This window comes from Borostomias antarcticus (assembly GCF_949987555.1).
Source record: "Borostomias antarcticus genome assembly, chromosome: 8".
NCBI lineage: Eukaryota > Metazoa > Chordata > Actinopteri > Stomiiformes > Stomiidae > Borostomias > Borostomias antarcticus.
The window spans coordinates 24,226,726-24,252,098 of NC_140241.1; the positions used below are offsets into that span (position 1 = coordinate 24,226,726).

Below are 25,373 nucleotides of genomic sequence, written 5' to 3' on the forward strand. Positions count from 1 at the left end.
GGCCTTGAATGAATCAATATATAACATTGAGTCGCTAAAGATTGTCACCTTAGCTCATGTACTACTGAGGTTTAAAACAGAATATACAGTAAGAAGCTAAAACAACTCAATAGTTGCTATTTTAATCAGTAATTTATTTTACTGATTTCAAATACTCCTATTGAAACCATGTTAATTTATTGGCACCTATACAGAAACAGAGTTATGCAGGGGTCAGAACTTCAAAAGGCAGCATGTCACAAAATCTATGCAATCCAAAAAGAAGCAGTGTGATAATCTAAAAAAAATAATTAAAAAAAGTCACAAACTCTGTCTGTAGAATCATAAAAAATAAAATCATCCAGAGCTTTTGAAAGGGTCCTGCATACAAGTATTGCTTTTCCCCCCAGAAAATGATTGGTTATGAATTTATCATTTTAAAACTGTTGACTGGTCCAAAATAAATATTGTTTTCATCTCTGAGGTTTGGTTCCCACCTCTAACAAGGCTCATGAGCCAATAGTATTATGATGTTGGTACCACACATCAGAGTAATTAGGAGTCGGCTACTATTGGCTCACAAGCCTTGTTAGTTTTTTTTTCTTTTTATGATTTGTCTACATAAAAATGTTATCTATATCAACTTTAAGATATATAGTATGATTCTCTGACCTAAATCTGTCAGTCAGTATTTGGCTAAAGGGTAAGAGGTAAAGAGGCAAACTAATCTCAGTCTAAAAGCAGCAGTTTGGGAATAGGATAAAACATTGCATTTATCAATGTGATACATATCAATTGGATCAGACTATTCATTTACATTTTACAGTAACTGGACTCGAGATAGGAATAGCACAAGTAAAACTTAAACTTGAAAAACAAGCAACCAAACAAGCAACCAAAGTCAAATTCTTTGTCATTTTGGAAAATGGTAAAGACAACAGGGGTTTCTTTCATAAGTTATGAGTATAACAATAAGATTTGTTAGTCTATATTGTATATTCAATCAAATAGTTCAGATGTAGAGTTTCTACCACTAACCCTAACTTTTATGAACTTTACACATCCAGTAACTAAAATGGCATTATGCCTCAGTCGCTATCCGACTATTCTTGGTTAAAAATACTGTAGGGTTAGAAAAGCACTTGCATTTTGTTCATCTTTTCTTTTTTTTTATAAAGTGCAAAAAAGACAAACCAAGGCAGATCTTTCATGTGGCGGAACACAGGATATAAAGCTGAACTCCGGGTAAAGAAGGCCCCGTTTACAGAAGGTACTTAAAGTTTCAAGTATGACCAAAACAGATGCAGGATAACTGACCACATAGAACATATTCAGAAATAACAGCTACAATGTTTTACCTCAGATATGGATGCATGTCCTCAATACTGACAGCTGCACACAAAAATGTCTAAATACTCAACAATACAGCACAATTTCAACAAAATTTTCAGGGCTGAATTGTGAAAAAGGGTAGCTGTAATTTTCAAAGATATTCAAACATAGCTTTGGGTCCTGTCTGTTATTACTGTCTATATGAGGCCTGTGGCGCAGTGATGCGAATATGACTTGCGAAAAGCAGACCATTCAGGATTTCCACAAATATATCAGATTTAGATTTAAGGTTCAGTCGTTAGGGGGATGATACTGGACCCAACATACCAGTTCTACTGTTGTAATTACAAACAATAAATGAATAAGTGATTACATATGACAAGAATTCCTCTCATCGATCACAAACGCAAGCACGCACACCCATACACTTTTTGACCAAAAATATGCATAATTTATCCTCTCCTATATCTCAAGGCTGATATCTAGCTAGTAATGGTGTCTGCTATCATTCAAAGAAAACAGAACAGTCTGTAGTGCACTGCAGGTCAGTTTTCAGCTGAGGTAAGAGCCATCCATAGAGATAATCAATATTAGGGTTTCAGAGGGCATCTCCCGGTTGCTTGGCATCTTTGAGTCCCCAGTATTACCTCAATGCTTCAACAACACTACTGTACTGTGACTAGGAGGATGAATTGGGTTCATAAGTGCACCTTCTATTTACAACATTGAGGTTACTCCAATGCCCCGACTTTCCATATTTAACATTAATTCCCTTGGATAAGTGACACATACGTATGTAGATATGTACGTTTATCTGACTACTATCACATCGGAATAAATATGTAAAATTAATAAACAATAAATTAAACAGTGAGGAGGTGAAAGCAACAGCAGACATCACTTAGTGCAAGTCTTCATTTGGCCAAGGGTGTTGGTTTGTTTGTCAAAGTGGATACTCTATCCCACTACCCCAAAGTATAGAAATAACATGACAGACACATATACACATTCGGGTCTTTCACTGCCTTCCAAAGACAAACAAGAATCATAAAAGACTGATAGTCAAGAGGTGATCATCCAATGAGAGTGGAGAGATGGCATCATATCAAATAGAATTTCTCCTTCCTCCTTGTGAGGTCCAATCACTATTGGGTACGGTGGAAGTCATGCTTGTAAGGTTGTGTCTGTCTGGTGAGCAAAACTAATTAATCAGACTGTTGTGCTGGTCTTACTGTATCTGTGTATAGCTTTGCCTGTTTCAATCCAATGTGATGGTTCGATGCTTCCTACAGTATACCGAGTTCCAGATCGAGGATCTGTGTTGATATTCTTCAGTTAAGTACTGTAGGTCCCTGGTTTTAGTTGGGCCCTGTGGAACTGCCATTGACCCTGGGCAGAGTTCCATTGAGCTCCAGCAGGCTTTCAATGCCCAGGTAGCCCAGTAATATCTCACTTCGCCGGTGGGACAGGTTCAGGATGTCCTCGGCCAGGGACTGGGACGAGGTGAAGCGCACCTTGTCATGGTCAAACATGTCCTTCAGGTACTGCACAATTTGTTGCTGGAACGGAGAGAAGAAGGACAGGAAGATCAGTAGGTGTGTTTACTGAGATGTGCTCAGTAGAGCTTTGATGCCGAGAGGGGGATTAACCTCTAACCCCTCTGAGGTTTGTGTCATCTATGTTGCTAGAATCTGTCTGAATTTAGGGTAGCCGTCAAATAATTATATCTCAGGGATTCTGTTACAGTATAGATTAGACTAAAGTATTAGAGCATCAGAGATTAAAGGGGTAGTTCAGGATTTTGGACATGGAGCCTCATTAACGACTTACCCATAATGTTGTTGATTGATGGAAAACATTTAATCATTCCATGCTGTCTCTTTTTCTGGTGTTAGCGGCATGCTAATGAGTGTCGGTGCTTTCCTTCATTTATTATAGCACTTGACCTGGCACCCGTGACTGCTCCAGATTAATAGTTGTGCGCACTCGTATGCTTTTTTGTTTTCAAATTCTGAACTACCCCTTTAAAGCATAGTGCAGCTCACTGATTAAGACCCCATGTGTTCTCAGTGAGAGAGAAGGACAAATAACACGGACAGTTATACCCCAGGACAGTGAGAGTCTAAGTTGTGACAGTACAGCAAAGATCCTAACCATCTGTAAATACTACATGTGAGGCCCTCACCTTGAAGATGGTGCACACCTCAGTGAGGTGCTGTCTGGGGCCAAGGAACCCAAAGGCTAGAACCGGGCTCACGTGTTCTGATATGGCATAGAAGTGAGAGATGAACCCATCTGGAACCTACAGAACAAAGGAACCATGGAATAAAACACATCAGGAGAAAAAAAGGACATGATCTCAGCCGCATCAAGAAGGACAAAGTCTGAAGAATGACACGTATTTCAGACGAAGTGCAACGCTATGGATGTTGTTCTCTCAGACTCACCATGAGTAGACGTCTCTTGGCTTTCAGAACGGACCAGCATGCAGTAGCTAGGGCCTGAGACAGACACATATAAATAAGTTAAATATACGAAGAGAATATACATATAAGGAGAATGTACTACAGTATATGTGTGTGCACAGCATGTGTTTGTGTGTGTGTGTGTGTGCGTCTCTGTGTGTATTCACCGTCTCCTTGAAGCTGTCGGAGAGCCATCGGTTCCGAAGAACGGCCACCACAGATGACGGCGGGCTCTCCAGGTCCTCGAAGGCGTCCATCAGGATGAAGTCCAGAACGATGTCGAAGAAGTTCATACATACCACCTGCAAAGAGTCAGGGGTCAAAGGTCAGGGGGAGGATCCATGGACACAGCGTTCGATGGAGAGGGCTATTTTCCGCTAGCTACTGTTAGCATTGTACTGTACTGCTATATCTTGATGCAGAATACATTTCAGGTCCCTCTCTTATCCCATCTCTGAGGAAAAACAGAGATACCGGCATCAGAAGAGCTAAGAGAGAGAGACACAGGCGATGGAATCATCCTCACCCCTCGTCCCTCCAGCTCCATCTTGGTGACAGGCCAAGTCTCCTCTCTCTGGGTGTAGTGGAGCATGTCGGAATAGCTCTCCAGGAAGGCCTTGGGGCTCTGCAGTCAAGGAACAGGAAAAAAAAAAACTCCTCCTGATTAGACAACCTCTGCGGTCTGGGAATACAACAACACGCTCAATTGCACCACGACCGCAAATATATACAAGAAAAATATGAAGCTCTCCCGGGTGTTACGGGGACAGGTGGAGAGTAGAGGATGTGTGGTCACCTTGCCGGCCTTGACCATGAGTCCTACGATCATTTGCTTCCCTGTCTCCATGAAGAATGTCCGGTGAGACTCGTCAAGCAACAGAACCTGGAGAAAACAATAAACAACTTAACACTGCTGACTTGAATGTTATCTTGACTTTCAGCAAAATCATGAATAAAAAAAAACATATCTTGCAAAGTACATTTTGAGCCCATAGTTGACTGTGTACGGACCTGAAATGCTTGCCTCACACAATGGAGCTTGGCAAGGAAGTCTTGGTCACCATAGCATTCTAGCAACTCAGTCCTAGGGTAGGAAGAGCGTAGTATAAGGAACCAATCCATCGAGTTGTCAACAAATGGATAGACGATTATTGGGGGCGTGCGAGTATGAGGTCTTACCTGTGGGACCGACAGACCACCTGTCCCTCCCGGACCAGGCTCAGAGCATTTTCATAGAGAACAGCGGACTTCGCTGGCTGGTACACCTCCTCCAGGGAATCAAACAGCTGCAGGAGGGAGACATTGTTCATCCCTCAGTTCAGATACTTGTTCATACACGATATGAGTGAGACAGAGAGAGGTGGCTATGTACTACGGCATGTGTGAGTGAGGGAGAGACACGAGAGAGAGAGAGAGAGAGAGAGAGAGAGAGAGAGAGAGAGAGAGAGAAAGAGAGACTAACCTCTGCTGCTGAGAAGAAGGAGTCGTCCGAGGTGATGGTGGTGGCATCGTCATCTCTCAGTCGGTGAGCGCTCGCTACGTCTGGCAGAATGAGCGTCCCCTCGCTCTCTGGTAGAACGACCCAGCAGTCACAAAACAGGAACCACACCTGTTAGACACCCCTTCGAAGCAGGAAGCTAAGCGCTAATAGCTATAGCTACGCAGCCAGATGTCCCTGCATAGCTAAAGCTAATGCTGACTACTGTCCACCATACAAACTGCTGACTAGAACGGCGCTAGCAAGACGCTAATGTTAACTGCTGGAACAGAGAGACGGCTCTAGATGCTACTTACCAAAGTCTGCCAGAAGGCTGTCGGGAGGGATGGTGGTTCCGAAGTCTTCCTGTAGGTGGTACGCTCGGTGGAGGAGGGTCTCCAGCTTCTCCGCAAACACCTTGTTACGAGTCTCCGCCTGACACCATGGAAATAAAAACACAAGAATGAGAATGATGAGAATGTATGGATTTAATATTGGCCCCAACTTCAACTGCTATCAGCCACACACCATGTATGTGATACATTCTATGACAGGTCTTTCACGTTTCTGTATGTGCAGACATGTTGGAGGACCACTGCTGGAAGACAAGCAAGTTTAGCATTAGGAACACCAAAGGTAGGGCTGCCATGAAGTTCAGTCAGCTTGGGATGGATGACGTTTCACATTTTATGCGGTGTGTTGATTCTGATACGCTTAAGTTAGAAAATAAGGCGGGGCGATCTAGCCCACAAGTTTATCTACACAGCGAGAAAATAAATCCCCCAACCTGAGTGTGTCTTAACAGGCTATCTGGTTTAATGCCAGTTCATGTGGGAGTGCAAAGCAGTAGACCCAGGGTAATTGACCATGTCACCATCCCCTATTGCCTCAGCCATGCCAGGTGGAGTATCTAAGGAGCTGAGCTAATTAGGCGACAGTAGGAGCTACACCTGTGCGCTGGGGAAGCCACCACTGTCACAGCAGCTGCAGTGAAGACTGAGGAGACCCCAGACAACCTGCTCAAGATGACAAGAAACCAGGCACCATAGCCACTATGTAGCTGATGTATGACTATGCTATAGCCATGTATCGAATTTGATGGGTTGAAACACAGGTGCTTAGATGTTAAGTGACTGTGCCTCTATGCTGCTGACACTGCTTACACCAATATCATATAAATACAAGACAGAAATACATTTCGCCAAACTGCAGCAAAATGTGACAACAAATGTATTTATCATAGTAAAGCAGTGTTCCTTGTATTTCATGCTCATTTGCATTTATTGAACACCTTCTCTTGGTTGTCTACAGTACAATTTCATTGCACATATCAAGGTACTGGCTACTTTCAATCAGTGCGAATAGCACTACAATGTCTTTATTTTGTTATTGCACGAGAAAATTGAACAGAAATTGGCTTTATACCCTATAGAACTCTAGAATGTGCTTCTACATTTTGTCAGTGGTCTTCCAACATGGTGCGGATGCTAGGTGGTTTAGAATGCAACTGCAAAGCCTCCATATAATCAGTAGTGGCTAGTTCCCATGAATGCAGAAACAGGTCCAACCATAACCCCAACCCTAAACTTAACCCTAACCTTAACCCAGCTCTATACCTAAGCCTAACCCTAACCCAAAGCCTAACCTTAGCTCAACCCTAACCTCAACCCTAAACAGCCCCTGTGTTTCTGGGAGCTAGCCTTTACCCTCTAGAATCTATGGTTCTGTTTCTATGATTTGAGAGGTGGTGGGTACCATAGGCATGTCACCGCAGGCTGCCCCCAGCAGGACGAGGCTGGAACTGGAAGAGGCGTTCGAGTGGGAGTGATGGCGAATGGTCAGGGCTTGCTCCCACTTCTGCAGGGCCTCCTCAAACAGCTCCATCCCTGGCCGGAGGAGAGAGAGAGAGAGAGAGAGAGAGAGAGAGAGAGAAGGGGAGGGGAGACGATAGGAAGTGGAGAACACGAGGAGAGACAAAGACAGCGGAAGAGGAGAGGAGAAGAAAGAGCAAGGCCAAGGTAAAGAGGAAACGAGAACAGGAGGACATGAGGGGGAGACGGGAGGGTAAAGCTAAATGGAAGTTGGAACCAACATTTACATGTTACATGAACCACAAAAGGAGATAGATTAGCTGCAGTTAACCTGAAAGTACATATATGAAACACCGTCATGGGACAGTGAGTACATTCCAGGCCTCTCAATACAGTACTTGGTTACAGAAAGAAGACACGTGTGATACAGGCGGAATGACAGACAAAGTCCATACCTAGGATGTAGAGGTTCTCGGCGTTGGCGTCTTCCCCTGTGCCAGGCTCCTCCTCCACCGGCTCCGCCTCCCAGGGCGTCGACGGATTCGCCGATTGGTTCGGGGAGGATGGGACTCGCGTCTATCGCACCCAAAACACATCCAATGACATCACGAATGAGAGGAAGTCATTGATTTGTGAACGACAGCTGCACCGTTTGTCGGAAATAAGTAGAACGCAGAGTAGTACAGAATAGGAGACATATGAAAGTGAAGAGAGCTAGAGGGAGGGAGAGAAGAGAGAGAGAGAGAGAGAGAGAGAGAGAGAGAGAGAGATAGAGAGAGAGAGAGAGAGGAAGGAATGCATGAGGGAGGGGGTATAAATGGGAGGGAGGTAGCAAGAGTGAGGGAGTGTGGGGAGGTTATGTATGGTATGGAGAGGAGAGAGAGAGATGGTATGGAGAGGAGAGAGAGAGATGGGTGGTATGAAGAGGAGAGAGAGAGAGAGACAGAGACAGAGAGAGAGAGATGGGTGGTATGGAGAGGAGAGAGAGACAGAGACAGAGACAGAGAGAGAGAGAGAGAGAGAGAGAGAGAGAGAGAGAGGTCATACAGAGGCCAGGCTGTGTGAGGAGCTGGAGTGCTTGCTGGGGGCCAGGGAGGAGACACCACTCATGGCGTCATTGCTCCGTGTGCTGGGGCTCATCATCTGCCGCCCTGGAAACGAACCTGGGGCAGAAAAAACAAAGCAAAGCTTGTTATTGGTTGTAAAGTACTTTTTCTCCACCAAGATCTTGCTGTGTTTCATTCACACCGTCACATCATTTGACAGAAAAATGCAATATTCAATTCAATCAATATTTTTCACAGCTTAATCACACTGAATCAAGATGCACCTAAGATACTTAGAGTGTGTGATAATATAAAATCAAATTAAACTTTATTTATATAGCATATTTGTATAGAATATGAGGAGAGAAATAGAGAGAGAGAAAGAGAGAGAGGGAGAGAGAGAGAGAGAGAGAAACACACTTCTCTTTAGTGATGAAGGCCTCCCTGTCCTCAGCAGCGCTTCAGGTATACCCACAGCCTTCTGGCTGTCTTTGGCAGCGGTCACCTGTTTCCTCTTCCTGCCCCGTCTCTTCAGGTGATGCGCTGTGAGGGCCAGCGCTACGCTGCCCAGTGCCGTGGCGAACAGCACCTTCTTCAGGCTCGGAGACAGGCGCAGTTGGGAGAATATGGACTGGCAGGACGAGAGAGAAGCAGCTAGGTTAATAACATGCCTGATGGTGGCTACATGATAGCTAAATGATTACATTAAGAACAGCTTACAAAATGATCTAAATCAGCAGTCCCCAGCCTTTGGGGTGGGGTGGGGTGGGGGGCGCAGAGCTTAATTTGTGCCGAAATTTGGACAGGACCCATTTGATTGGACCCGGCACCTTGTTTATTAATTAACTGTCCCCCAAAAATGTGTGTAATATTTAATGGTATCTGTTCTGTCATTCTTTTATTTCCCTTTGAAGTTACTTGTAAATGGCTTCCTTGCCTATTTTGGATGCATGACAGGGAAGTGACAGATGTCAATAACTCAGGTCACACTGGCTTCACGTGCAAATGTGGGAGTTTTGAGTAAGTTTTGATGTAGGCTACATCGTGGTAAAATGTCAAAAAGACAGTCAAATGTATTTCATTTCTTCCAACCAGTTGGATCCCTAAGGGCAGGCCAAAGTCATTTCAACGTACAGCGCGGGTAGCAAAAGCATTGCCAGCATGGATGTATTCAAAGGAATGAGAAGAGGAATATGACTCGTAGAACTTGGGAGTCGGGGAGAAAGGGAGATGAGGATGAGTAGGCTACGGAGTTGGTGAGGTGACTTTTAGATGGGTGAATTTTAGATGTATGCAATGGCGATAGCCTGGAAGCCAGTAGTTTAATGATTTTTGGGGTCATTTTAGCATAATGGTTATGTTACTGTAAGCCCCATAGCTAAGCAAGTGGGCGTTTGTGCTGTGAAATAGTGAAATGATGAGTGGCTATTATGAAAACTCGTAAATCCCATCATTGCGGGCATGAGTCGTGCTTTGCGTAGTTGGTGAGCATGTTATTTACCCTTTCTGTGCGGCCCAGTGGTTGAGGACTGCTGTTCGAAATGACATACCCAGCTGAATGAAAGGTGTACTGGGATAGGGTGAATGTCGCGAAGGGTGTTTTTACCTGTCCAAATGTTGAGTAGAGGAACACAGGTATCTCAGCCACAGTCATGGCCAAGGCCTGGGCCATGGACATCCCGTCCACTCGTTTCATCGACATCTCAAGCAGAGAATGCCTAGGGCTCTCAGAGCCCCTCCACCCTCACATCCACCTCCTACTGGGGCTCCTCTCTGCTCTGAGGCCAGCCAGCACAGGGCTTGGTGCTAGACAGCCTGTGGTCATCCACTTCGGAGTCTGGCTCCCACTCTGGTCCAGCTTCAGACTGTAGAGTAGCTTCAGAGGCAGGGTTGAGATGATCTCGGCTCAGGGGGTAGAACAGTTCAGGTTTGAGCTCCTCTTCACTTCTCCAACAAGACCAGGATGCTCAGACTGTCAGACATGGAACCTGTAATTGGGACATGGTGTGTATTGTCATAATCTGTTCCTATAATCTGAACTCGGCACAAAAGGTTTAGGATAGCTCTGCCTGCGTAATAAACCCTGACAAATGAATGGCATTGCCACTATGGAGGTCACAGGAGCTGTCTTTAACAGTATGCCAGCTAATCAATCAGACTGCCTCTAACGTTGCAGCGGCCAGAAAGCTTTCAGCTAAAGCTGTCTGACTGTAGCTAGCTATAGGTGGCCACAGAAGGAACAGCTGGACGAGGCTCCAATCCAGTCCAAAACGGACAATATAGCAGTAGCTAGACAAGAGCAGCTGATAAAATCCCGTACAAATCAGCCGAGCCAGCTACTAATGGTGCATGCATGTACAGTAGCTAGCTACCGACCTGCCACAGCTAGCTAAATAGCTATCATGCTAGCTAGCTGTTACCTCCAGCTGGATGGCAATCAGATGATATCTCCAACATAATGTATGACAACATGTTTTATCACAGAAAGATAAATGACAAACCTAGCTATCATTTTACTGCTCGACCTTACTAGAGAGTAGCTAGCTGTTTGGCTAGCTAGCACCACTGGGTCTACCCAGAAAAGCTTGCTATCTGACCTGACAGCATTTCTCTGACTCCTGGCGGGCCACTCGTAAAAGCATTGGGATCAATACTATTTCACCAAATTGGCATTTATATCAAAGCCTTCATCATCACTAAAATCTAGTTTAATCGCTAGCTACTGTAGAGAGAATAATCTCCACTCACAACATGCTGAGCACCCCAGTGTAGGTAGGAAGGAGGGAAGGACATCGCTATGCCACTGTCCGAGCCGCATTTCACACACTAGCATGCTTTTGGCTTTCGGGCGGTGACTGCTAGTATTTGCCAATGAGAGGTGAGAACATCGAGGACATAGTTCGATTTCTGACCTATCGTGTATGAAGAGGGAGGATGCGAATACATTTGACGTCCAATCAGATCAAAAGATCAGAGAATCGATGTGCTCAAAATTCCGCAGATGATAATGATGATGACGATGATGACGATGATGACGACGACGACAATCAATGGATTCCTCTTGGTCTCCAATGGAAATCGTATGGGATTTTCATTAGAAGAATTAAATGGGTTTCTCATTGGCAATTAACATGATAGGGATTATTCCCATTTAAATGTCATGACAGCTGCACAAATTCTCAACTCTGAATACCACGTTTTTCACAACAGCAGATTATATCAGATGAAACTGACAGAGGGAATTAAATTGGTTTAACCAGTATAGCCGGCCCGGGCACATTAAAACTGTTTTGTTGCGTTCCTCCTCAAATTCCAGTTTAATTCAGTTTATTCTCTGCAGATAGGCCTGTTGTCAGATTATATGTCTATATAAATATATTCTGCTGACCTACATTGAATAGAAAAGTGTCATTGCCATGTATAACCAGTACAGGCACAGGTACACTGGAATTCTTGTCATTGCTTGTCCTTACAGTAACTTATCAGCATTAATCAGTTCCCCATTCCAGTCCTAGATATGTAGCTAGACTAGTCTAGCAGTTTGTCAATTCTATTAATTTGATCCTCATCTACATATCCCATCCAATCATTGGTGACTGTATCCTTGATATAGGCAGTACAATTAAATGGCATTAAAAGTAAAGCTGTACAGAGTTAGTTGTCTAAAAGGCAAGGAGTTCAATTGTTCAAGTGTTGGTTCAGGTGATCGGGTATACAGTAGTACAGAGTCAGTTGTTGTCTAGACAAGGTGCAAGGTGCGAGGCAGGGAGAGTGATTGAGAAACTGGTCCATCAGTGGCCTACAGGTACCTCTAGCTGGCTGTGTGCTATCAGGCTGAAAAAACCCGGTTGTTTTCCCAAGTTCCACCACACGAAGGAGGCCGAGAGCTTAGCATTCCTGGCGAGCCAGAGAGCATCACTCCACTTGCTGCTGGACTTCACTGTCGGCTGGTCGGCTCGCCACAAACGTCCTCGCCGTCTCGCGAAGGGAAGAGGACTGAAGTAGCCAGCCACATCGGCGATTTATCCCTCGTTGTGAAGTGCTAACCATATCATACGCACATTCCGATATGCCTTCAAACCAGAATCTTCAAGGTAATTACAAACAACGGACTAATATTTTAATGTCTTGCTTGGAAAAATGTCCTGGGTTTTGGAACGCTGGCTAGGCTAGCTAACGTTAAGCGCGTTCCTATCAGAGGAGCATGCGAGGAAGGTAGCATGGCACAGATGATGGAATTAGGTTAACACTAACAGGCTATTTTCTATTTGCAGGGGGGAAAACCTTCGGACTGTTAAAAGCCCAGCAAAGGGAGAGGTTGGACGAAATAAACAAGGTTGGTTATTTTTGTTATTTATTTGGTAGCTCGCTTGTGTCGGTGTAACAATGTTAGTTTGGCTCAAGGACTTGGCCGTGACCCTTGAACGCCAGCTCATTCAGTAAGGGTCCGAACAAACCTCGCCAGCCATAAGCCGTTAGCCTGATTAGATAAAATGCATTGATATTCTTTCAATTTCGTGTGATAAAATCTGTCTTATCTTATCACTGAGCGGGGGTGGAATACGCATGCCCGACCCGTCGCAGTCATAAATGAGATGGCCACACTTGTTGCGTGCTACGCGGCGCCAAAACCAAGTATTTTGGTCAGGGAGTGTCCAACCAGAGGGATATCTCAAATAGTGAGAATAACAGCAATCTATCTCATGTTTAATATTTCCAAACATGGTAACGTATATAGAGTAAGAGTTAGTCTTTTCCGTTGTGCCTCTTTCTGTCCCCCGGGAGCCTCTATCCAGTGTAGGCTATAGACGGTAAACAGGTGTCGGGGCGGCGGGCTGAATCAGCTCTTTGTCTTGGTGGGTGCAGGGACAGCGGGCTGGAACAGGCGTGCGGCATCTCAGCAGCAGACAGCCTTTGTGGCAGTTCTCACACTCCTTCTGTGTCTTTTTACCTCCCTCCCCCTCTCCCCCTCTCTCTGCTGGCTGGCAGCCTGTCAAGAACGCCTGGCCTAGTCCCTACGAAAACCTAGAAAACCTAAAACCACTGCGAAAATCAGGTCGCGGCAAGAGGGCAGTCGGGAGCATTTAGGGCTGCCTGTGTGAGATTGTGCGTGGAGTGTTCAATATCGCTAAAGTAAACATACATGGCGGCTGTTTAACAGTCTAAAGAGGTGGTAAATGAGCACACTGTTTTAAGAAAGGAAGCCTATAGTATTTAGGCTATTTAATAATAATAAAAAACACAAAAACAGACTAAATACCTTTGCTAAAGCCTTCCACTGGTCTGGGGTGCTTCCCTTGAAGAGCACAACACCATTTACCCACTTGATATAGCCTACCGGTAGAACATCTTTACTAACCTCATGTGATACCGAGTCTAAAGAGGTGATTATTACAGATGGACGCCTCAGCAATCCAATTTTCATCTGAAGCACCCTTTATTTGACATTCCCATGACAAGGCCTAGTTTTAGAGCAGACTGCCCGGTAATACCCTCTCTTAAACAGTGTGAGAGGAGGGATGGAGGGTTGTTGTGGTGATGAGTCAGGCCAGCTGAATCCTGCTGTCCTGTATAAAGGGCGAGTAAAGCTGATTCTCATATTCGTTCCCTTACACCACACACACGCACAAACACACACACACACACACACGTCAGCCATCTGCATCCTTCCCTTGACGGCACCTAGTCATTCAGCCATGTTGCTGACTTGGCCAGGCTGATTGTGTCCCATGTGTTAAATGAACTGTGTAGCCAGGATGGGGAATACAACATATTTATTTAATCAGAGATTGTCCAGGAATAAGTGATACTCCCTGGCCCAGAATCATGTCAATTCCAGGGACAGAAGTAATGTGTCCCCCAGGGCAGACTGTTCCATAATGTTTTCATGCTTGCTGGACATTGTGGCTCCCTCCTACATCCCTAATGGTCTGCTCCAGTTTACAATGAGACCAAATGAGATTCTCTGAAGAGGGCAGAAGAAGCAGGAGAGGATCTACAGCCCCCGTAACATCAACGGAACCCATATTGAGAGGGTGGACAACTTCAAGTGTCTTGGGTGTCCAGATCACCAAGGATCTCACATGGACTAGTCTGACTCACCGGACTTTGGTTTTGGAGCTGCCCAATCAGTGGCGACGGAGATTCTCCCGGCCAATCAGATTCAGTCCAGACTCCTCCCCTTCTGCTATCTGCGTGTTTCTGTTTTCAAGGTCCCCTTCACTATGTGACACAATAACAACCTAGCAACCGCCCTGCCCAAGACCGTTGTGATTGGCTTAAACGAAAGAAATACTGATTCTCCCCCCCCCCCCCCCTATCCGAATGGTAATGAAACCAGCCAGACCGTTCTCCAGCGCTGGCACAGTGTAAATGAGGTGTGGAGGCACTGTAGGTCTGGCTATGCGAGACTGAACATGGACTAAAAAAATACGGACATTGTGGTGAGGAATTCAAGGCAGAGGCTGTCCCACCTCAGGCATGTGAGGAAATTCCGAGCGTCTTCCTTGATACTCGAGTTGAGAGCATCCTGACTGGCAACATCACCCCCTGGTAGAGGAATGGCACCATGCAAGAGACGGGACATTCCAGGTGGAAGGCACTGCGGAGAGCGATACGGTCAGCAGAACCTACTGTATCACGGAGGGGTGACTCTCCTGCATCTCCAGGACATCTACTGTACACAAGGCGGCGCAGAACGATCCTGAAGGACCCCGCTCACCAGGATAACAGCCTCTTATCTCTGCTCAGGTCGGGGAGGAGGTACCGCATACTCAAAACCAACTCGACCATCAGGATCCTGAATGAAGAGACTGCCTGTGGAACTGGACTAAACTCAGTAGCTACACTCAGCACAACTGCACTAAATGTATATTCTAACGGGTATAAATAATCTACATTCTGTTATTGTGAATATACATATACAGATACATAAATAGATAGATATATAAATATACACACAGTACCCATACTTCCTTCCTATCTAACTCGACGGCACAACCTCACCTACTCCCCCCATGCCCCAACCCTTCATGTCAAAACACACTTTCTCATTTCTTTTTTACCTCACTATATTATTGCTTAAGTGTGTGCACAACCTAGGAGCTGACAGAAGGACATTTAACCGCTCATACCTGTATGATGTAGTGTGTGACAAATAAATCTGACTCTGTGTGAGGTGAGAAAATCAGGTTGATTTTCTTGTTATTTATGAACTCTTAAGTTCCTGACACGGTTTTGATACTATCAGATGTACTCGATTAGATACTGACACTCCTCTCTCTCTGATGAAGACTATTGAAACCAGCCTGAGTGGACATTTGTGGGCTCTGGGTGTCTTATTTCAGAGAGAGAGAGAGAGAGGGGGGGGGGGTCAGATGAAACTGCTTTGTCAGAAGGGTTGAGGGTTGAGTCAGGTTTATTGTTAAGCATGTGATGAATAAATTTGTGTACCCGCCCGGGCACATTTGAATGGTTTTGTGAGTTGTGATCCTCTACTTCTCGGATTCCACTTCAGTCTCTGTGGGTATGGCCGTTTCCCTGATTGAAAATCAGTTTTGTTCTTCCCCTGTCCCCTGCAGGAGTACATGGAAGATCAGAAATACCGAGACGAGGATGACCTGCCAGAAAAACTGGATTCCTTTAAAAGTAAGGAACTATTCCAGGAAGACCTGCCCTGAATTCTCTGATGTATTAGTATCCCTCAATACCTCGGAATTCCAGAGAGGGTGTGTGAGTGTGAGTGTGTGAGTGTGTGTGTGTGTGTGTGTCAGTAATGGTGTAGCTGGCTGCAGGCTATATTAGACCATATGTCTCATACAATCTGGTTATGTCAGTGTTGTCTTCTCGTGCACATTTCGGTTTAATATTGGATTCCATCATTGTGTGTGTGTGTGTGAGAGAGTGAGGGAGAGAGTTTGTGAGTTTGAAAGAGAGAGAATGTCCTGTTTTTTTTTTTTAAGTGGGTCTAGTCCACAGTGGCCAGTCAGGAATGTGCTGGAGCCTCTTCTGGTTGTTGTTGTAATATCTGCAGAGCCTGTGGTTTCAGGGAGTTACTCCGTACAATAACAGATAGCTACCAGGAGGAGATTAGGCCTACGCTCACAGCATAGGCAGATAATAATAAGGGCTGGCCATAAAGTCTCCCCCAGATTCCACTGCTATTCGCCGTTTGTGGTTAGAGAGAGTGTGTGGCGGGCCTATTTATTGAAGTACTGAGCCGTGAGACAGTTGAGTTTGAATATATTAGTTGCGGGTCTTAAATATTCTAAACCAGATTGTGGATGACGGCCTACATATTCTGAAAGATGTGGTGAAACAGACAGGGTTCTCATCATGAGAGGCATGCTGCCTCTGCTTCTCGCTCCATAGTGTCCCCTGTGAGCTTTGACCTCCTGTCCCAAGGCTCAGTGATCCCTGACCTTTGCCCCCGAGCCCACTTCTCTTCTGATTGGTCTGTGATCAGAGCTAGTTTCCTGGTTACTCTCTCAAGGACTTCTGCTCCAGGACGCTCTGGAGAAGAGTTGACGGTTCATCTCTGTTTTTACGTCACATCAAAGCATTACCTTTCTATTCTGTGGTCCAGTCTGAGGAGACGAGACGCAGTTTTTAGACCTTCAGTCTCCATCTAGATCCGTGCATACGATTTCACATGTCGAATCTTAACAACTCCAGTCTAGGAAGCCGTCCCAAAAATGCAGATTCCATTCTAAAAATGTGTCAAATATGCGTCAAGTTTGATCTGAACCCCGGAGCAGGATGTTGTGAGCAGAAGTTCTGGTCCCTGAGGACGGGGGCTGCTGTTCAGAGAGCGAATGACAGAAGGCCCCTCCTCCTACTCACCCCTCCCTCAACTTCGGCCTCAAGCTGTCCCGTCCTCAGGCTGAGGGGATGTGTCTCTGATGCGTGTCAGAGCAGCTGAGCAGAAGAGGGTGGACGGGACAGAGAGTGTCTGTTCATCATCACTCTGGAACCGGGCCTTCCGGGGCAGAACATGATCCGGGATGGGGGGGGGGGGGAGGTGGTAACGGTCTATTGGTAGGTGAATAACGGCTTGTTGACCTGTACGTCGGAGGAATGCAGATACCGGCAGGCAGGAAGAGGACATCACACGTTGAGATGAGATGGATGACCGACAGACAGCTTCACTAGCGACGAGGCCCGCTCAGAGCGGCGTGGGCGTGTTGTGGCCCAATCCTCACAGGCCTAAGGTCATGAACAGGGTCAGTGTTGTCTCTTCCCACACTACCAGGGTTCACACACACACAGCGACATAGTTCCAGAGCTCAAGGCCTCTCTCTCTCTCGCGCGCTAACACACACACACACACACACACACACACACACACACACACACACACACACAGGCCCCATTGTGAAACTGCAAGGCGTAATCCAGGGATCTGACTAACTAAAGAGATCCTCTGTTATACACAGACAGAGAGGGAAGGAGAGAGAGAAAGAATGGCGAAAAGTAGGGAGGGAGAGAGGATGTGAACACCGCCATAGTCAGTCTGGCAGTAAGAGTACGTTTTGTCACGTCATCCACAAAGTGCTACTGAACCAGTGCATCCAGTTCCATAGGCACTTCCTGCCTATTCTGAGTGTGCAGTCTGGCTGCAGCTGGCTGCTTCTCTGGGTCCCTGTGGAAATTCTCCCCACTCTAAGCTCCCTGCTTCCTGCTCCTCCTCATCCCTCCATTCCTCCCCCTCCCTCTCCCTCGTTCAAGCCCTCTCAGCTGCCCCACGACTGACCCTAGGCTGGCTGACACCTGCCACAGTCAGCTGTGTGTGTGTGTGCCGTGTGTGTGCATGTGTGTGTGTGTGTGTGTGTGTGTGTGTGCGCGCGCGCGTTAACTTGTGAGTTGTGAGGTGACTGAATTGTGTGTGACTTCTTTAAGGGTGACCATCTGTTTACAAACATGCTGATGACGTGTTATGTCTGACTGCCGTGTACGAGGGGTTATTTATAACGGAGAGCGCTGGAGAGGCGAGACTCGGCACCGTACCTCCTCATTTTCAGCCCTGTCCGTCAACCACACTAATGACGGTCTCGTGCCGATCTGTGTTCGCAGACAAATACGCTGAGTTCGACTTGAACGACCAGGGAGAGATTGGTGAGTCATTGTCCCTCGCTGGAACACCAGGAGCTCAACAGCACCTCAGTCAAAACAAGTCTCCTTTTACGTGTGTGTGTGTGTGTGTGTGTGTGTGTGTGTGTGTGTGTGTGTGTGTGTGTGTGTGTGTGTGTGTGTGTGTGTGTGTGTGTGTGTGTGTGTGTGTGTGTGTGTGTGTGTGTGTGTGTGTGTGTGTGTGTGTTTGCCTGCGAGGTACCTACTGTAGTTAAGGCTCAGGTGTCCGTCTGCCATGTGTGAGAGCTGTGTTTAGGACTGTGTGTCTGCAGTGTAGGAGGTGACCTCAGGCCCTGAGCAGCATCAAGTGACACTGTTGTGTCTCAGTGAAAGATGATCCAGTATCGCCTCTTTCATGCCAAAATGTGCCTGGGCTGCCAGTAGTCTCTGTAACAAAAATCTGATTGTCTAACAACATTTTGTGACCTTTTGTTTTGTTGCTAGCTCACTAGCTTACTTGTCACTGATGTCTATAAATATATCAACTCCTATCCACAAGCGTTAGCTAGTTGGGAGCTTGGTTTAGCTGGTCTAGCAAGCCAGCTAGCTAGTTAATTACCAACTTTAAATTTTGTATATGTCTTTTTCATTCAAATCAATTACAAACGTTGATATTATACTGTATGTTTACTGACATCCGTGACAAGTTGGTTAGCAAGCTAGCAACAAAAAAATGGTCACAAAATGTTATTATACAATCAGACTTTTTACCCAGACACTGTTTGGCAGCCCGGACACATTTTGGCATGACACCTCCACCTTGACCTGGCTTAGTAGCCTGCTAGAACAGCTGTATCACCTCCACCTACAGTATCCCTGGCTTAATAGTCTACTAGAACAGCTGTATCACCTCCCCCTATAGTATCCCTGGCTTAATAGCCTGCTAGAACAGCTGTATCACCTCCACCATGACCTGGCTTAGTAGCCTACTAGAACAGCTGTATCACCTCCACCTACAGTATCCCTGGCTTAATAGTCTACTAGAACAGCTGTATCACCTCCACCTACAGTATCCCTGGCTTAATAGCCTGCTAGAACACCTGCAGTAAAGTATATCACCTCCATCTCCAATATCCCTGGCTTAGTGGCCTACTGGGCACTAGAACAGCTGTATCACCTCCACCATGACCTGGCTTAGTAGCCTACTAGAACAGCTGTATCACCTCCACCTACAGTATCCCTGGCTTAATAGTCTACTAGAACAGCTGTATCACCTCCACCTACAGTATCCCTGGCTTAATAGTCTACTAGAACAGCTGTATCACCTCCACCATGACCTAGCTTAGTAGTCTACTAGAACAGCTGTATCACCTCCACCTACAGTATCCCTGGCTTAGTAGCCTACTAGAACAGCTGTATCACCTCCACCTACAGTATCCCTGGCCTGGTAACCTACAGACCATTAGATCAGCTGTTCCACCTAGTCCTGGCTTAGTAGCCTTCTGGTCTACAGTAGAACATGTATTAGCATGTCATAATATCACCTCAACTTAGTCCAACCTACTGACATGTAGAATAAAGTGGAATGTATAAAAATACAGTTAGTCTTTAGTGTAGTGCCTTTGATATAGTGTTTTGTGTTCCAGTGTGTTAACAGTTGTGTGTGTGTGTGTGTGTGTGTGTGATCAGATATGATGGGGCTGAAGAGAATGATGGAGAAGCTGGGCGTTCCTAAGACTCACCTGGAGATGAAGAAGATGATCTCTGAGGTGACTGGAGGCAGCAGTGACACCATCAACTACAGGGACTTCGTCAGGATGATGCTGGGAAAGCGCTCTGCTGTCCTCAAACTGTGAGTCAGTCCTCTCTGTGTGTGTGTGTGTGTGTGTGTGTGTGTGTGTGTGTGTGGAGTGGGGGGGGGGGGGGGTGAGAATGAGTTCAAATGTGGTTTTATATATATTTCGGTCTTGTGTGAGTGTTTCTTATCTTCATGTGGAGAGGAGCTGCAGAACATGGATGGGGTTATACAGTAGTAAGGGAGTTGTTCTGTACCATGTAGGGTCTAAGTGTCTGTAAGCTACTTAAACCTTTGGTAAGGTTAGGGCTAGGGAACCTTTGGGAATGTTGTGGTTAGGGAACCTTCTGGAATGTTAGGGTTAGGGAACCTTTGGGAATGGTTGGGTTAGGGAACCTTTGGGGAGGTTAAGGCTGTGCACACCGGCCCAGACCCATAACCAGACACATCTCTTCATAATTCCTAATACATGTATTGGCAGTTTGGAACAAACACAACTCTCTCTCTCTTGCTCTCTCTCTCTTGCTCTCTCTCTCTTTCTCCCTCTCTCTCAATCCCTGCCACTGATAGGAACAACTTTCCTCTCTCTGCCATCTGCCACTGTCTTTACAAACAAACACAACTTCCCTCCTCTGTCTCTGTCTCTAGTTCTATTTAGAGTGAATTAGATATTAGATGAGACCTTATTTACAAGCTCAGAGAGAGAGGAGAAAGTAGATGTAACTGCTGCCCCCCTCCCGGCAGTCTTTAATGTATGCATCAGTGGCAAAGCCCCCCAGCCAGCTCACAGAGGCCAACAGAGGCTCTCTTGTCTTGCGTTGTTTATCTTCTGGGATGGAGGGAGAGGTGGAGGGAGAGCGAGGGGCTTGTGAGCAACTGCTATTCAGGTTTTGGCAGAGGGACAATTGATTTTGTCGTAATTACAGGAAAATAATTTGGGTCACTCTCACGGCGGGCCGTGTGAGGCCAAGTTCTGGCTCTTTTATTTCCTGGGTCTGCCATTTGAGTGCCAGTGCTGCAGACTAAACAATACTCTCACCCTCACACACACACACACACACCACACACACACATTGCCCACTGATAGAAGTTGGACAGTACTGTGTCATACGGCTGGTTTAATTAGACACAAATAAGACAGGAGCGCTAATAAACAGTCTTACTACAGCTTTCACGTATTGTTTATGCACAGAGCAGCCTCTTGAATTGAGTTGACACGGTGGAAATCCCATTTCAGGGAACGTTGCAGATTACATTTTTGCTGGGGAACTTGGAAAGTCAGCTGGAACGCAGTACTACTCCTCCACTTTTCAGGGGAGCCGTGGCGCATTCCGCTACGGAGATCAGAGAACACTCTGTTTATCTTTTACTGTTTGACCACCATTGCTCCACCAGCGTCAGTACACACCGCATGCATGCACTGCAGCACTCCGCACCAGGGAGACATGGCAGCAGCTGATCGGTCCCGCAGAATAGAACTCTGGGTAATGTAGTGAGGAGCAGAATGGGAGCGGTTGCGCCGGGGGAGGCGTGGTGCTGTCTGGCCTCCCATGGGATCAGGACTCATTAAGGGTTTAGGGAGCTTTGACGAGGTTAACTAAGAAAGGAAAGTAAAGACTCTGGCTCTGAATAGACCCGTCATCTCTGTCCACTCCCGCCGGTCCTCCCCTAGTCTCTGCAGCCCTGCTAGCTGCAAGTCTGTCTCTGTCTCTCTTATTCTCTCTCTCTGTCTCTCTCTCGCTCTCTCTACCCATCTTCTATCTAAAAGCATGTGTCTCGAATCCACAGCACAAAGCCTGAATAGGCATTGTTTATTCTGCATGACTCAGGGCTTGTATCCATCTATCTATCTATCTCTCTCTCTCTCTCTCTCTCTCTCTCTCTCTCTATCCCCTCTCCATACCATCCATCTCTCTCTCTCTCTCTCTCTCCTTTAGTCCTATTGCCCCTAAACATTTGTCTTGCTCTCCATCCACCTATTTTCATCTATGTGAGAGGTGGCCGTACCCAAATCCCCCCTCAGGATCCCTTCCTCCCTGTCCTCTTCTGTCAGTGCAGATCACTGTCCCGCTTAGGAGCATAAGCCCCTTGTTGAACCCAGCGGAGTGTCTATCTGCCCTGCGCTGACCGGTCTCTCTGGACACTGAGTGCACACCTCAGCCTTAATCCTGCCTCACTCTGAAACTGAAACAGGGCTCTGACACACTGAGCCGACAGAGCTACTTCCTGTTGGCAACCAGCGCTCGTCACCCCCTCTCTGCTGCGTATGACCTCAATCCTCTGTCTCTCTCTCACCCTCTCTGTGTCTCACTCTCTCTTTCTCTCTCTCTCACACACACACCTGTCTGGCGCCACTAATGCTTCCGATGCTGTCATAGAAACTGATCACGGTCTGCATAGAACACACTTCATCAGTGACAGTGATTGCCTGGGCCAACTGACACAGCTGCAATTATGTTAGCAGATCATCATTGACCTCATTCTCTCTCTCTCCCCCCCCCCCCCCCCCCCCATCTCCCCTGCCCTTTCTCTCTCTCTCTCTCTCTCTCTCCCCCTCCCGTCTCCCCTGCACTTTCTCTCTCTCTCTCTCCCCCCTCCCCCCATCTCCCCTGCCCTTTCTCTCTCTCCCCCCCCCCCCCCTTTCTCTCTCTCCTCAGGGTGATGATCTTTGAGGACAAGGCTAACGGTGCCAACTGTAAGCCGGACGGCCCCCCTCCCAAGCGGGACATCGCCAGCCTACCATAAACCGTAGATGGGGGGGGGTAGACCTCCAGACCTCCAGGGGGCACAGGCGAGCTCCAGGACAGCAGCGCCATCAGGGTCCTCAGAGAGGGAGGGAGGGACATTGTGTACATAGCCTTACCAAGAGTCTCACCTCAGGACTCCAGGAACACCTCAGCAGGTGTCCCCCAGATGTCCTACCTCCGAAAGACACCAGAGGAGGGGTGGAAGACTCCGTCTGTTCTATATTTGCTGTGAGGACGTAACGACAGATTAGCTTTTTGAATTACCCGTACACACATGTATATATTTATACGGTAATGAGGAAGTGAAGTATTTGTAATTGGCGTTCGGGACCCATAACCATGGCGATGCGTTTACCCGTGGCGTTGTCGAGTTGTTCTGTGAATATGAGTGGTTGTGACGGAGTTCTGTGATGTCCCGAGTGATTGTGCAAGTGTACACGAACCTCACCTTGTTACGAAGTGTGGTATTTTATTGTGAATGAATCTTATCAGTGGTTTTATTTTTAATCGGGACTATAAGCATTGGTAGTTGAACCAATGTGAGTTGCGTGATGAGTAGTGAGGGTTTGTGGTTTAAGGGGACATGGGTTTTGTTTGCTTTGACCTGCTTAGGGAAAACTTAAAACCCAGCTCATTACCCAGCAATCCCGTCTTCCATGCTCCCTCCCTCGCTTTACCCCTGGTCTCCCTCCCTCTAACCCTGCACACTAGCATGCTAATGATGAAGCACAGAAGCACAAAAAAGAGCACATTGTTGCCCAGATAGTTTTAAACATTTTTCTGTGATGTCATAATGTTACATGGATATTTTTACATGGTTATCAGTGATGATGTCACATGGCATCTTGCCAGGCTCCGCCTGCTCATCGTCTCTTTTTAGATCAGGGCTGCGTTCGAATTCAGCGAACGGAGGCGAACATGTTTGACATTTGAACGGAGAGACGTTCTGTGATCAACAATGATTTTCTGGATTATATATTTTGAATGCAGTCGCGCTAGTTCAAGCGAATTTAATGTTTGTTAGATGTAAAAGGGCCTCAGGTATTCAATTAATTAATTCAATCATTCAACATTCCCACAGTCCGGCGTCTATTGACTACCTTCTCAGACTGTTCGCTTATGTTTGCGAACATTTGCCGCACACACAAAGCTAACTGAACAAAGTTTAAAATAGCTTGCAAATGTTCGCGAACGTTAGCCATGTTCGCTGAATTTGAACGCACCCCAGGTGATAAAGATTACTTTCCCGCCCCAGTACTGCGGTGTTGAGGTGGTTTAGAGCTGGGATTAGAATTAGGATTGGAGTTGAAAGGGGTTGGAGTTGGCTGTGTTGAAGAATAACACACATTCCCCTATCAGAAAACAAAACACTCACACTTACCTGTACTAGCGGTCTCTTGGGGTTTAACACATGTTGGTTTTGGAAAGATCGGTTTCAAGGCACAGGTGTTCACACTGAAAACTCGCCATAATACTGTAGGTTGTAATCTCATGCTTTCCAAGTGCCTACACGTGGACAGAACTCGGACAGACCCCTAGAAGACAGTCGAGGGGAAGGAGGTGTTCCGTTACTACCTCCCTCACAAGTTCACTGAAATTATGTTCTTTGGCATTTGGGAAGATAGTTTTAAGGTGTTTGTTGAATCATATTTGTTTGTGTTGGGATTATTTTTAAGTGGACACTAATCTGAGTAGAGGGGTCTCTACGTACAGCAGTATACATGGGGGGTCGTTAGAGAGCTACAGTAGTGAATGGAGAGCAGTGATCAACCAACATTGAAAAGATGTGAAGCCAATCCCTGATTCATTTCTCTTCTCACTGAACCTTCCTATTTTGTCTAAAGGCAGCAGGACATCTCAGCCCACACAATGGCTCACATCAGAAGTGAGATTGAACATGCAGTAGGACAAGACAAACATATTGGTCCTGTTTTAAGGGTGAGAGTTCTGCCTTTTACCCCCCTAAAATGGATCATTTAGAGGGAGAGATCCAATTTATGGCGTTTCAGTGGAAGTCTTCTGTAGCTCACCATTGTGTGATTTTTTTAATGTCCTAACATTCCTGTAACATCCCCCATCCCAGTAGTGCACCATTTCAGGCTGGTTCTCACTGTTGGTATTATCGTTTTGTTTCCCTGATTTTTCTTTACCTGCTTGTCCATGATGCCATTCCTATCTCACCCTGTAGGTTATTTAATATTTTGTCTAAAACACACTTCATCTACCTTCTTCCCTCCAGGCCAGGATCATGGCTTTGGGAATGTTATCATGTGTGTATGCCTCTGCCTTTTCTCTATAATTGTCCTCTAACTCACTCTAAACATGATAAAAAATGGTTGCTTTAGTATTTTGATTTATTATCTTAACCGTTTTTAAATGTCCATTGTGTAATTTTAATCTCACTGTGTCAAGGACTAGCACTCTTTTAGTGTTGTTTTGTTTTTTCCATTTTGTCATCTGAGAGATGCAAATTGTTTCTTCTTTTTTTGCAAACACCAAAGGAATTAAACTTCTTTACTGTTACACTGGCTCAGTAGTTATTGGGGTAATGTTTATAAACTTTTGTCCAATGAATCTGGTGATTGTATCAGCCTTCCAGTTAGACTGGCTATTAAGATTTGAAGTTGTGGGTCATTCCCATGTGCACAGTACA

At 46.0% G+C, this 25,373-nt stretch overlaps 2 protein-coding genes across 2 annotated transcripts; one reads left to right on the forward strand and one right to left on the reverse strand.

The window, feature by feature from the left end:
- Nucleotides 1-726: 726 nt before the first annotated feature.
- Nucleotides 727-10,000, reverse strand: miga2 (mitoguardin 2). The gene is made up of 15 exons (XM_084441845.1): nt 9,717-10,000; nt 8,531-8,741; nt 8,112-8,227; nt 7,520-7,640; nt 7,009-7,139; nt 5,571-5,688; nt 5,239-5,345; nt 4,956-5,062; nt 4,788-4,860; nt 4,573-4,659; nt 4,303-4,401; nt 3,944-4,078; nt 3,759-3,812; nt 3,497-3,613; nt 727-2,870 (listed from the first exon to the last, which is right to left on the reverse strand). The coding sequence occupies exons 1-15, from the start codon at nt 9,810-9,812 to the stop codon at nt 2,670-2,672; spliced, it is 1,773 nt and encodes a 590-aa protein (XP_084297971.1). The 5' UTR covers nt 9,813-10,000; the 3' UTR covers nt 727-2,669.
- Nucleotides 10,001-12,088: 2,088 nt separating this feature from the next.
- Nucleotides 12,089-25,164, forward strand: LOC311312725 (allograft inflammatory factor 1-like). The gene is made up of 6 exons (XM_084442710.1): nt 12,089-12,204; nt 12,385-12,446; nt 15,691-15,757; nt 18,182-18,223; nt 19,868-20,030; nt 22,631-25,164. The coding sequence occupies exons 1-6, from the start codon at nt 12,180-12,182 to the stop codon at nt 22,716-22,718; spliced, it is 447 nt and encodes a 148-aa protein (XP_084298836.1). The 5' UTR covers nt 12,089-12,179; the 3' UTR covers nt 22,719-25,164.
- Nucleotides 25,165-25,373: the final 209 nt, after the last annotated feature.